Below are 12,638 nucleotides of genomic sequence, written 5' to 3' on the forward strand. Positions count from 1 at the left end.
AGATACAAATTAAAACAATGCTGAGATTCCATCTCACTCCAGAAAGAATGGCAATTATCAGGAAATCAACCAATAATAAATGCTGGCAGCCTTGTGGGGAAAAAGGAACCCTTCTCCAACTCCCACCAAATGGAGTGCAGACTGGTGCAAACACTATGGAACTCAGAGTAGAGATTCCTCAAAAAACTAAGACTAGAGGTTCCGTTTGACCCAGCTAGTCCTCTTCTTGCTATCATCCTGAAAAAATTAAAAACATCATGCTACAGTGATATATGCACACACGTTTATAGTGGCACAGTTTGTAATAGCTAAATCTTGGACACAGACTAAAGGCACATCAACCAAAGAATGGATAAAGAAGATATAGATTTTCTATACAGTGGACTACTACTCTTCTATAAAGAAGGATTAGCTTAAGACATTTCTAGCTAAATGGATACACCTTGAGACCATGCTCTTAAGTGAAATAAATCAGACATGAATGTTTAAATACCACATTGTTTCTTTTGTGCTAGAAACCAAAAGTATAAATACTGACCAAAATGTATACTAGATATTGGGAAATGAGAAGAAAATGTTCAAACGGGAAGGGGAACAAATGAGGGGAAGGGGAAGGGAAGTGAAGGACAAGGAAGAAAGAAAATAGAAGAAAAAATGGAAGCAAAGCTCTTGCAAATAAGGAGGGAAAAGGGGTTGAAGGGAGGGGAGGGGAATGATAGAAAAACAGAAATCAAGATATATCACATGCAGGTACAAATTCCCTATGATGAATGTTATCATTATGTATATCTAAAATATGCCAATAAAATTTTTTAAAAGCCAGATGCAAAAGCATAATTCCACATGTATAAAAGGTCCAGAAAATCCAAATTACAGAGAAGAAAGCAGATATCTTGGGGGTGGGAGTCAGTACTCACTGCAAGAGAGCTTGTTTAAGCCATTTATGCTGAAGGTTGCAATTCTTTGTATGAAATCCATATATGTTACCTAGAAAAATTCAAAGAACAAGAATTAGAAGGAGAGATATTTATTATATTCCATTGTTTGTGGTGTTTCAGAAATGGGACACTAGGCATGAATGGGTTAGTGGAATTTCAGGACCATAGCAAAATTATAAAACTGGACTGTGATGATGATTTTCCAACTATATGAATTTATCATAAATCATATCCATTTTCATGAGAAGCCACTTTGAAGATATCAATATGTAATACAACAAGCATTGTTAATTCCCTACCACTTTGTTTGTAACTCTGTATTGTCTGTACTGTGCTTGTGATGTTATAGAATGTTGTATGTCTGTTAATGTTTCCCTCCTTCTATCTTTAAAATAAAATAAATAAATAATTAAATCAATCAATCAATCATTAAGTTGTACTCTTATAGTGGGTGGACTTTAAGTTATGTAAATTATACTTCAGTAATGCTGTTTATAAAACACCGAACAAAACCAACTTAACCTGATGTATAGTATTATTTTAGCATGGGAGGTGTGCCCCTGGAGGAAGGAAACAGGGAGTGACAAGCTCTTTACCTGAGTGGACAACGACATCTTGTTGTGACAAATTTGCCCCTCTTCCTGAGCATGCAACGGGCCCAGCCAAAGCCAGCCCTATTCAGGCCCTGCCTACTTTTGCTGCCTGTCATCCCAGAGGGCCCTCAGAATTTGCCACCAGGATCTGTGGGACTATATGCCAGGCTTCCAGCTGCTTGCATGATAGCTTTCAGCCTCCCCAAATGGAAGTATTTTTGATACCAGTAATGGCAGAAATCCAGCTGACATAAATTTTACCAACAATATCAGCTCTTCTCAAAAGAATCTGAATGTTTATAATACATTTCCCCAGTGTGTGTTCTGGATGACACTTTCTGCCCTACCAAGAAAGTAATGCAAAGATTATGAAACATTCCTAAGGCCTGTCCCCCTAGGCATGTGTGCATGTGTGTGTGTATGAGTGTGTGCCCATATGCATGTGTGTGTTCCAAAAACTTGAAGTGGAAGAAGCGAAGTAGAGATGTGGTGACTTGCTGTTTGAGCTTTGCATTTTATTTGGATGACACATCTGTGAAGAAAAGGAGGGTTGACGTTATCACTTCCTTTGCCAACTCTGTTTGCTGTTTCTGGTTTTGCATTTTTTTAAAGGGAAGAACTTTCTTTGGGGCTGCAGCTGGTTGCCTTCAAAAGAGTTCAAGCCAGCGTACTTCTTCCTTTTGCTTTCTCCTTTAGTCTGGATCCAGAACCAGCTGAGTTTTTCAGGGGCCTAGAATTACTTAACTACTTATTTCATTTTTTTTTACTCATTTATTTTTTTTTAGTTTTTGAGACAGGCTGTCACTATGTAGTTCAGGCTGGCCTTGAACTCACTATGGAGCCCAGGCTGGGCCTCAGACTTGCAGTGATCCTCCTGCCTCAGCCTCCTAAATGCTGGGATTACAGGCCTGCACCACAATGCCTGGCCATCTTTCCTCATTTCTTGATTCTCATTCATTTCACAACAGATCCTTACCTTGCTACTATTAAGTGCAAAAGGCTGTGCTGAGGGAGATATGGAGTTGAAAAAGAAGGGCTGTGTCCTGTGGTAATTTACAATAAAGTTAAAGCAAGAAGTAGACTAGCTGTGCCCACAAATGACTAAGCTAGCATCAGGTAACAGAGGGACTAACTGAGCTATCAGGGCACTAGGAAAAGTCTTGGAGTGAGAACAACCAGAGAAACCTTCATGGAGAAAGTACCACCTAAAAGGAGAACGTAAGGGTGGGATGTAATTTTGACTGGCAGAGATAGGTAGAAAATAGATCGGCAGAAAAGGCAGGAAAGATAGGTAGAAGGAAAGACACATGGCTGGTGGAAGAGGGTCTTAGAAATGGGAATGCACAAAGCCACCATTTTGCTAAAATGCAGAATAGGTACTGATGAGCAGAAAGTTAGTCTGTTAATATAAATTGGAGTCTAATTATATAGGGCATTGAACACCAGGTACAATTTTTAATTCATCTTCAGACAGGCAGGGCTAACACTTTCTCCACTCAGAAGCATTTAAATAATAGATGCCAGACCCTGGCTCTATCCAGGCAAGATCTGTAAGTTACTTCTGAGAACTTTTCCAGTATGATATGGGAACACAGCACTACGCCGGATGACCTCTCAGCCCCATCTAGCCCTGAGATGGTAGTGTATGTGGTCTCTAGAAGGCTGTGAACAGCCTTCTCTGGGCCATACATGGCCAGAACTATGTACAGCTCAGAAGGGGAAGATCTGGTCTCCCCCGGAGGAGCCCAGGCATGGTTTGCTCAAAAGGTACTCTCTTCGCAAGCTTAGGAAGTGAGGATGTGGTCTGGTCCTTTCAGATGAGTTCCACCTGGTGTTTCACAGGCTGCTGGCCTGGTCTTTGCTGCCTGTGCAATGACAGGAAAACGGTGAGTGTGTCATGCTGCTTCAGGGCCTGTTTGATCACTGTCTACTCCTTGGCCTAGACAAAATAGCAATGCCCCAGGCAGACAGAGAAGAGCACGAGAAGTCTGACAAATCTGCAAAGTTTTTATCAGCTTTCTCTTCCAATGCTCATTCCTCAGACTACTTGAGCTGTAGAAGGCTATGAATACAAAGCATCTGCTTAGGCCAGAAGTCCTGCAATGGAAGCCAAAAGGAAAGGGGAGATGAAGGGGTTGCTTCTCAAGAAAGGGTGCAGAAACCTGAAGCTGAATGTCCTGCATCCAATGAGGCTGGCAGTGTCATTAACAAAACAAAACACACATTCACTCAAGAAGTCACTTCTCCAAAATCCAAAGGCACCACTGGAAACACCCTGCAGTGGGAAATGGACTGAGGTGTTGCCTAGGACAGCTGTTAACTTCAGCGGAACTCATGCACGGAGGCTGGGAAAGAAAACACACCACCGGGTCCTGTGGACTTCTTCCACAGTATTGAGAGGCAGATGTTCACACTCGATGCCATTTGGCAACTTGACTAATGGAGGCTCTGCTGGGCTCTGGAGAGTAGCCTCTTGGCAAGTTTTAACTTGGGCCTTTTCTTATCCCCTGGCTGAACTATGTGACCTAAAATTCTCCACTTATTTGACTCAGTGAATTTCACCTCCTGGGCTCAAAGTGTGTTAAGGAGCTGAACAAGTGAAGTAGGCCAATAAATTTTAAGTGTTTTGAAACCCAAAAATGTTATATTAAAACCAGGTGCCATGGTGCATGTCTATAGTCCAGCTGAGGTAGGAGGAGCTCTTGAGGCAAAAGTTAAAAGCCAGCTCTAGGAGCATAGTGAGGCCTCATCTCAAACATACAGAACAAAGACCAAACATATCTTAGAAAATAAAAACATACACAGAATCTCTGTCAGTTAAATTGTAGCATACCCTTCCCAGAGTTTCTTTATTTTATCAGAACAAACATATTTCTGAAAGGTAAAAAGGGAGAGAAAGTATTGGGACAAGAAGTAGAGAGAAGCACTACACTCAGATATAGTATCTTTAACACATGTATAAATTGCAAAAGCATGGATTTCAAATGAAAAATATCTACTCTCTAATTCTACTTGTCAAACTGTCTTAAAATCCTGAAAGATTCAACAATCGAAGCATTGTTATTCTTACCTTGCTCCAGGGCCCACCCCTGCATGTGCCCCTCACTCATTCCAGCTCCTCCCAAGTTCCACATGACATCACTGACATCGCTGTGTGTGAACAGGAAATACCCTTTCCTCCTTTCCTCATCCCCACGCATCCAGCCACAGCCCTGCTGACTCAGTCTTCTATGTGGGCAGTGAACTTCCTCTGCCTTCCTCCTGACATTTACTGATTTATTCTGAGCCCCATAATCATTTATCTGAAGATTTCCACAGCCCCCTGATAAATCATGTTCATGTACTTGAGATATGTGTTGTATATCAGGGTCCTTTTTAGGCTCAAGGACACTGTGATAACAAAGTCCCTATTTTCATGGAGCTATGTTCTAGTGGGAGAACCACATAATAATAATAAGACTAAATGAATCTGCATCATGGTATTCTAGGGCAAGTGAATAGAGTGACATAAGACTGAGGACCAGGGATCTGCATAAAACAGTGGCTCAGGAAGAGCACACAGAGGTGGAGGACTGAAGAGGAGAGGCAGCCAGTCTTGTCCACAGCCTGGGGGAAAGAGAAGAGTCAATGCACAAGTCAGAGAGGCCGAACAAGAACAAGGCTGCAGAGTCTTGAGGGGGGGCATCCAGGGTGAGGTTGTGTAGACCAAATAACAGGAAGTCCTTTGGTCTGCAGAAAGAGGTGGGACTTTTTGTAAGTGTGATGGTACCGACTGACATGTTTTTACAAATCACTCTGACTAATATATGATCAAAAGGAAAGTTAGGGAGCCACTGCAATAGCAGAAATAGGAGATCTTGGTGCTTTGGTGAGGATGATGGTGCAGGCGGGGAGAAATGGATGGATTCAGGGTGTTTTATGGACATAAACTGGGCTTGATGGATCAATGTGGACTATTAAAGAGAAAAGGATGTGCACAGGGAGTTGCTTCACAACTAATTGGGTGAATGGTAGTGATGTTTATTATGCCAGACATGAAAAGTCTGAGACCACATAATGAAGGTTGTTTTAGATATAGCAGAATATGGGCCAGGGAGAGGTCTGTGCTGGAGATACAAAGTTGGGAGACATCACTCTGATCCTGTTTAAAGCAATGAGGTCAGGGATTTCACCTGCCACAGAAGTGAAGGGGGTAGCTAGAGAAGGAAAGAACAGAGGAAGAGCTGAAGAGGGGTCACAGAGTTGGCTGTGGAGACATGCTACCAGTGAGAGATCTGGAGAGTGAGACCAAGCCAGTGACAGGGGCCAGTAACACTGTCAGCCCTCAGCTCTGACCATGACTACCCCTGCCTAAAACACTCCAAGCTTCCTACTGGCCCACTGCTCTCCCAAGAAAGGCTAACCCTGTAGCACAGTTCATAAGCTCCTTCACCATGTATCCCTAAGTTAACTTTCCAAGATTAAATGCCTACTTTATCATAGTACTTTAAAACTGTGTTATGATTATCTGAGCATATATCTGCCTCTGTCATTAGAGGTAATTTGAAGAGAAGGGTTATGTCATTTTCATATGTCTGGCACATAGTGGGTGCTCGTTGAGAAAGCGGTCGGGGGGGGGTGGATAGATTCTTTTAGTGAGATCCTTCCCTCAAAGAAAAGTTCATGGCAATTAGCACGTGTGTCATCATCCCTGGCATTTTTGGAGACTGCAAAATCTGGGAAGGAATGAAAGAGCCCTATCTAGAGGTAGAAGGACACCCAAAGGGTACTATTCTGAAGGATCTGTGTGTGTGTGTGTGTGTGTGTGTGTGTGTGTGTGTGTGTGCCCCCAGAAATATAACTCACTGCCCAGGCAAAGCTACACATTATCCAGACCAAAGTAATCCTTTTGAGAAGCCAATGGATAATGACAATATCTGGAATAAATAAAAAAGTTTTTCCCAAATGGTTTATGTAAAAATCAGAACAAAACCCCACTGCATCACCTGATGTCTAATCTTACACAGTGCATGCTTCTATACCCCAGTTGCAATAAAGCCCCAACTCCATCACTTCACACAATTAGACCTTGAGAACTTAGTAGGATGCTCTCACTTTTACATCACAGCAAATGAGAGATAAACTGATGATTCTCTGTTTGGGGACATCAGCTGCTTCCATCCCTGCCTTTCAGGAGAAAGGGTATCAAAGGGAAAAGGGAAAGGCTGTGGCTGAGTGTGTGCAGACACGGTACTAATGGTGACAGATATTCTGACAAGCCAGCCCCTCATCTATCTGAACTTTGCAAAGTGCAAATGCGACACAGCTGCAGCCAGCAGCTCCCCTGAGTATGAGCTGTCCAGAATTGCTGTCTGCTGTTGTCTGAATGGTTTTCCTTTGCAATTTAACAAAGAATGGAGAAAATGATGGGACGTGGGCTGCAATTTAAACACTGTACTTGTGTCCATGTGAAATACCGCCACAGAAGATATTTTTATGTTCCTGCTTTCATTTTAGGTCCATCGTTTCAGGAATCACACGTGTTGGGTTGAGCCCTGAAGTACCATATTTCACTTGCTTATTGATAAAAGACCAACGTATAGTGCTTCCCAGGGTTCAGTTACAGCCACTAAACAGCAGCTTAGAAAAAGGAAGAGAGGAACAGGAGTGAAGAGACTGACTGCTATCCTAGCTGCACAGCCTCAGGCAAGCACTGCATTTTCTAAACAGTGAAATGGGGAATTTTTACCCTATTCCCCTCATAGAAACAGTGTGAAGAACAAATGAAATAATGCACACTGCAGTATCTTCTACTTTAAAGAGCACTTTATTCGGGTATAATTTACACACAATGAAATTTACAGATTTCAAGTGTACAGTTCACTGAGTTGTGGCATAAGCTTGTGTAACTCAAACTCCAGTCAAGACCCCGAATATTCCCACCACCCAGGAAGTGACTCAAGCCTCTCCCCTGGCATGGCAGTGCATGCCGGGAGCACCCCAGCTCCACTTCAGATGCAACATATCTTTGACTTTTCTCATGATAGTAATTTTCTACCTGTTTTAGAAGTTCAAATTGACAGACTAATGTAATATAATCTTGAGTATTTGCTTTCTTTCACTCAGTCTGTCTGTGTGGTTTATCTGCACTGCTACACACCTCAGTAATTTGTAACTTTTGTTGAAAATATTCCATTCTTTTTCCATCTTCCATTTTAAGGGTGCCTTTGATGGGCTTTGACAAAGTGTATACATTATTGTAACAATGATAAGTGAGGCAGTGCATTCCCATCACACACACACACACACACACACACACACGATATGCCATTCTAGAATTTCATATAAACAGAATCATACACCATATAATCTTTTATGTCTCCTTTTATTGTACATAACAGCTCTGCATTCATCAGGGTTGTACCAGTAGTATTTAAGTAAATGAACATATCACCTGCTTACTCACAACTGGTGCCATGCAGTCCAGCAGCCAGAAGGTGGAAGACCAGCCCTGGCTGTGGATGGCAGCATCAGTAGCCTTGTGCCCAGATGGAATGAAAAGGGGAGGAAGAAAGAAGTCAGCCTGCATATGCAAAGCTCAGTTCTGGATGAGCATGTAGGAATATCACCGTTGACCTCAACTGTGAACATCAGATTCCAGCTTTTTAAGCCTTTCAACAGGAACAAGTACGAGTGACTCTCCAGGGAGCTTCCAATCCAGGCCTTGAGTCCTTCTTGTTTGGTGCCTCTTGTTCTGAGGCTTCCAGCTTCTTGGACTGAGGGTAGTAGGTCCTGTGACTCTCAGGTGAGATGGCCAGTGGGACCATCCAGAATAGCCTCTGATCCTGTAAGTCAACCTAAAGAATCCTTTTTCTATTTCTCCCTCTCTCCCTCCCTCCCTCTCTCTTTCTCCATATATGTGGGTATGTGTATTCCATGACTATATCAATAGTATAAATTATAGCTTCAAAATCTTAATATTATACATTAACAAAAGTAGAGCTTATGAATCTATATAATAAACTGAGAATAACTGACATTTTAACAATATTGAGTCTCTGATTATTAAGCACATACTTTTTTCCATAGGACTGTCCAGTCATTGCAACACTATTTGCTGAAAAGACTATAATTTCTCCCATTGAACTGGCAGTTCTGATCAAAATCACTCAATCATATATGTGTGGGTCTATATCTGGATTTTCTTGTCTATTTTAATTATCATGCTATCTTGCATAGTTTTCAATATGTTGTGAAATCTTGCTTAATTTTCAATAATCAGGTTAAATTTTCTTCTTTAACAAAATTGCCTCGGCTGTTCTAAGACCTTTGAGTTTTCATACAAAGAGTCAGTTTACTATTGTGTTGAACATATAGAATAAACTGAGATAACTTAACAACATTGAATCTTCTGAGTAGTAAACATATACTTTTTAGTGTGAAAGTCTTGTAGATATCTTGTATCTATTCCTAGTGTTTCATATTGTTTAACAGTATTTCAAATGATAGTCTTTTATTCCAAGCTTTAACTATTCATTGCTAGCATATAGAGATACAGCTGATTTTTACATATTGCATAATATCCACAAATTCTAACTGGTTCTATATTTTTGTAGATTTAAAAAAATTTTATATACACAAAACTATGCTGGCTGCAAATAAACATCATTTTACTTTCTCCTTTCCAATTTATTTCTTCATTTTTTTTCCTCTTTTGATCTCTTTTTCTTACCTTATTGTATTGATAAGGACATCAATATACTGTTGAGTCAGAGTGGAAAGAATAGACATTATTGCCTTGTCTCTAATTTTAAGGAGAAAGAATACAGTTGTTCACTGATAAGAATGATGTTAGACATCAGACATGGTGGTGCATGCCTGTAAACCTAGCAATCTGGGGGAGAGACAGGATGATTGCAAATTCAAGCCTAGCCTGGGCAATTTAGCAACTTAGCAGGACCCTGTCTTAAAATGAGAAATAAAAATTAAAAGGGCTGAGGATGTAGCTCAGTGCAAAGGCCCGGGATCCAATCTCCAGTAACTGGGGTGAGGGGTGGAAAGAATGGTGTCAGATTACAGTATTAGTTTAAGGTAGGTCTGTACTAAAGTTTGTTCAGAGATTTTACCATGAAACAGTTTTCTCTAGTCCTTTGTCTCCATCCATTGATATGATCGTATGGTGTTGCTTTTGGTCTATTAATGTGCTGTGTTATATTACTTGATTTTCAAAGGTTAAATTAATTTTGCATCCCTAAAATAAACCCCACTCTCATAAAATTTATTCTCTTTATATATCGCTAGATTTAACTTGTTAATAGTTTGCTCATAAAGGACATTAGTAGCTTTCTAGTAATAAGTTTGGTTTTGGTATCAGGTTAATGCTGGATTTATAAAATGAGTTAAGAAGCATTCCTTCTCTTCTAACTTCTAAAAGCATTTCTGTAGGATTGGTATTATTTCTCCCTTAAGTATTTGATAGACTTCACAAGTGAAGTCATTTGGGTATGAAGTTTCTGGACAAGTTCTAAATTATAGATTCAAAATATAGAGTTTTTCATTTTATTTTTGAACAGGCTTTGCTAGTTTGCATTTCTCAATGAATTTCTCACTTCATTTAAGTTATCAAATACATTGGCAGAAAATGGTTCATAAGATTCCTGGTTATTCATTTTTATTTCATTAAAAAAAAGGTAAAATAGAATTTCATAATAAAATAATAGGAGAATAACAATAGTTAATACATTGTATTTTGTCATCTTCAAAGTAGTTACTCAGAGTACAAGATATGGGCATAAAAATTCTCCAATCGATATTACCATGAACCTTCCTTCTCAATGAACTAAGAGATAGTTTGGTATAGCTACCTTGTACTTTTCTCCCTTTCCCATCATTCCTTTCCCCTTTTCACCCTCCTACTTCTTTTTTTTTTTTTTTAAACAATTTCATTCCATTTCACAATATCTATTGTACATTCTAGATAACTAGGCAGGCTGTGACCTGCTCCCACCATGATTCCCAGGTGAAACTTGAAGAGAGAGCCAGGTATTTCCCATCTCCCTGCTCTGAGGCAGAGCAGAGAGCCTAGAAACCTGTGGCCATTACAGTCTGAGACTCTGTGCTCCATGCATCCGTGGCAGACAGGAGGTCCTCACTCAGAAGGCCCAGGGACTGCTCTCACCGGGGTTCACATCTGGGCCCTTCCTGCGCATGCCCTGCGCTAAGTGAATGAGCGCTCCAAGAGCTGCTGGTCCCACGTTTTGAGTCCTTGCTTTACTTGCTCCCAGACCCCTTGGGGGTCGCAGGCACAAGCAGTCTGTGATTGCTGTCCATCCGGCCTGCATTTGGTTCTTGTATGTGTCCTGAACTGACTGGAGACATAGAATCAGGTGGTTCACAATCAGTCTAACCTGCACTTCACGTCTGGGTTTTGACTGTATCCTGAACTGCCTGGGGACATAGGTCTACTGGGCTGAGACTGTCACACCAGTGCAACCCGAGTCTGGGCCATGCATGTGCCCTGCACTGCACAGGGATGGTGGATTAGAGAGTCTGCCATCAGCTGACACCAATGCCCACATCAGAGACCTGGGATAACTAGATACAAATCAACAACTGCTGAAAAACCCAAGACTAAGTAGTGCTTCTCAGAGGATACTGCGGGGCAAACCTGACCAGAAGGAAAACTAGGGACACTAGTGGCCTTGGCTGTGCAGCCACTGAAGAGGGAAACTGAGCTTTCTGCATCTTGTATCAAACATGACAAGACGAAGGACTAAAACACAATCCCAGAACTCCACCCCACTCAGAACAAGTCCAGGAGACATCGACATAGGAGAACTTGGTAAACACATGCCGGAAATAGCTGAAATGATTGCAGTGGAGGTAAAGAAACAACTCCTTAAGGCCATAGAAGTGATGAGATGAGAAATAATCTCTCAGTCCAAAAATGAAATGACAATAATAATGAAAGAACTGCTCAAAACGTCTGAAGGAGAAACATATAAGAAAATAGAAGAACAAAGGCAATGGATGGAAGCATTCAATGAAAAATATAGAAAAGACTTAGAATGCATGAACCAGATCCAAAGAGACTTCCAGGAAAACAAAGCTGCCATTGAAAGCTACCAAAACCACTTGAATGAAGCTGAAGATAGAATCTCAGACTGTGAAGACAGCATGGCAGCTAGCGACCGTGAAAGAAAGGATCTTGTAAAATCAACAAGGATCCAGGAAAAGTCAATTCAACAGCTGCAAGATGAGGCAAAGAGGAATAATGTACAAATAATAGGAATCAATGAAACAGCATGAGGCAACACAACTGACATAAAAAGAATATTGGCAGAAATAATAGCAGAAAATTTCCCAAGCATGGAAACAGAACCTGATATACAGATTAATGAGGCATTTAGAACTCCAAACAACCACAACCGAAATAAAACTACACCCAGACATATAACAGTCAAGTTCCCAGATCTCCAGCAAAAGAACAGAATATTAAAAGCTGCTAGAGAAAAGAAACAGATTACCTATAAAGGAAAGGCCATCAGAATCATGGCAGAAGCCCCGCATGCCTTGCGCCCAGACAGTCAATTCTCCAGGAGCAGCAGGGCTCATGGGTTCGAGTCTGTGCTGGACGCACACCACCACGATTCCCAGCTGAAACGCATGCAGAGAGCCAGGTACTCCCCATCTAATCCCTGAGGGCAGGACGTGAGAACAAAGACCCCAGGGACATTACAGACTGAGTTGCTGCGGCACAGAGAGGCCCAGGGGATAGGTGGGGTGAGCAGGCTCTCTGAACCTGCTGAGCAGGCTCCCCCAGCCCTGCACGCCTTGCGCCCAGACAGCAAGTTCTCCGGGAGTGGCAGGGCTCATGGGTTCGAGTCTGTGCTGGACGCACACCACCACGATTCCCAGCTGAAACGCACACAGAGAGCCAGGTACTTCCCATCTAATCCCTGAGGGCAGAACGGGTGAACAAGGACCCCGCCGACATTACAGACTGAGTCCCTATGGCGGCATAGAGGAGATCCGGACTGAGTGGCCCAGGGGACTTCTCCGGCTGGGGGCTGGGCGAGCAGGCTCTCTGAGCCAGGCAAGCAGACTCTCTGAGCCCCACGCACCCTGC

At 41.8% G+C, this 12,638-nt stretch overlaps 1 protein-coding gene across 2 annotated transcripts in view; it reads right to left on the minus strand.

Moving 5' to 3' along the window:
• Parp11 (poly (ADP-ribose) polymerase family, member 11) overlaps window positions 1-12,638 on the minus strand; it is a 132,824-nt gene that overhangs the window by 23,689 nt on the left and 96,497 nt on the right. For both annotated transcript variants that reach the window (XM_013511664.1, XM_013511662.1), the window contains exon 8: window positions 918-987. In XM_013511664.1, the coding sequence (XP_013367118.1) occupies window positions 918-987 (70 nt within the window). The remainder of the gene's footprint in view (window positions 1-917; window positions 988-12,638) is intronic.

The sequence above is a fragment of the Chinchilla lanigera genome, unplaced genomic scaffold (genome assembly GCF_000276665.1).
Source record: "Chinchilla lanigera isolate Chin_1 unplaced genomic scaffold, ChiLan1.0 scaffold00012, whole genome shotgun sequence".
In the NCBI taxonomy this organism is placed as follows: domain Eukaryota; kingdom Metazoa; phylum Chordata; class Mammalia; order Rodentia; family Chinchillidae; genus Chinchilla; species Chinchilla lanigera.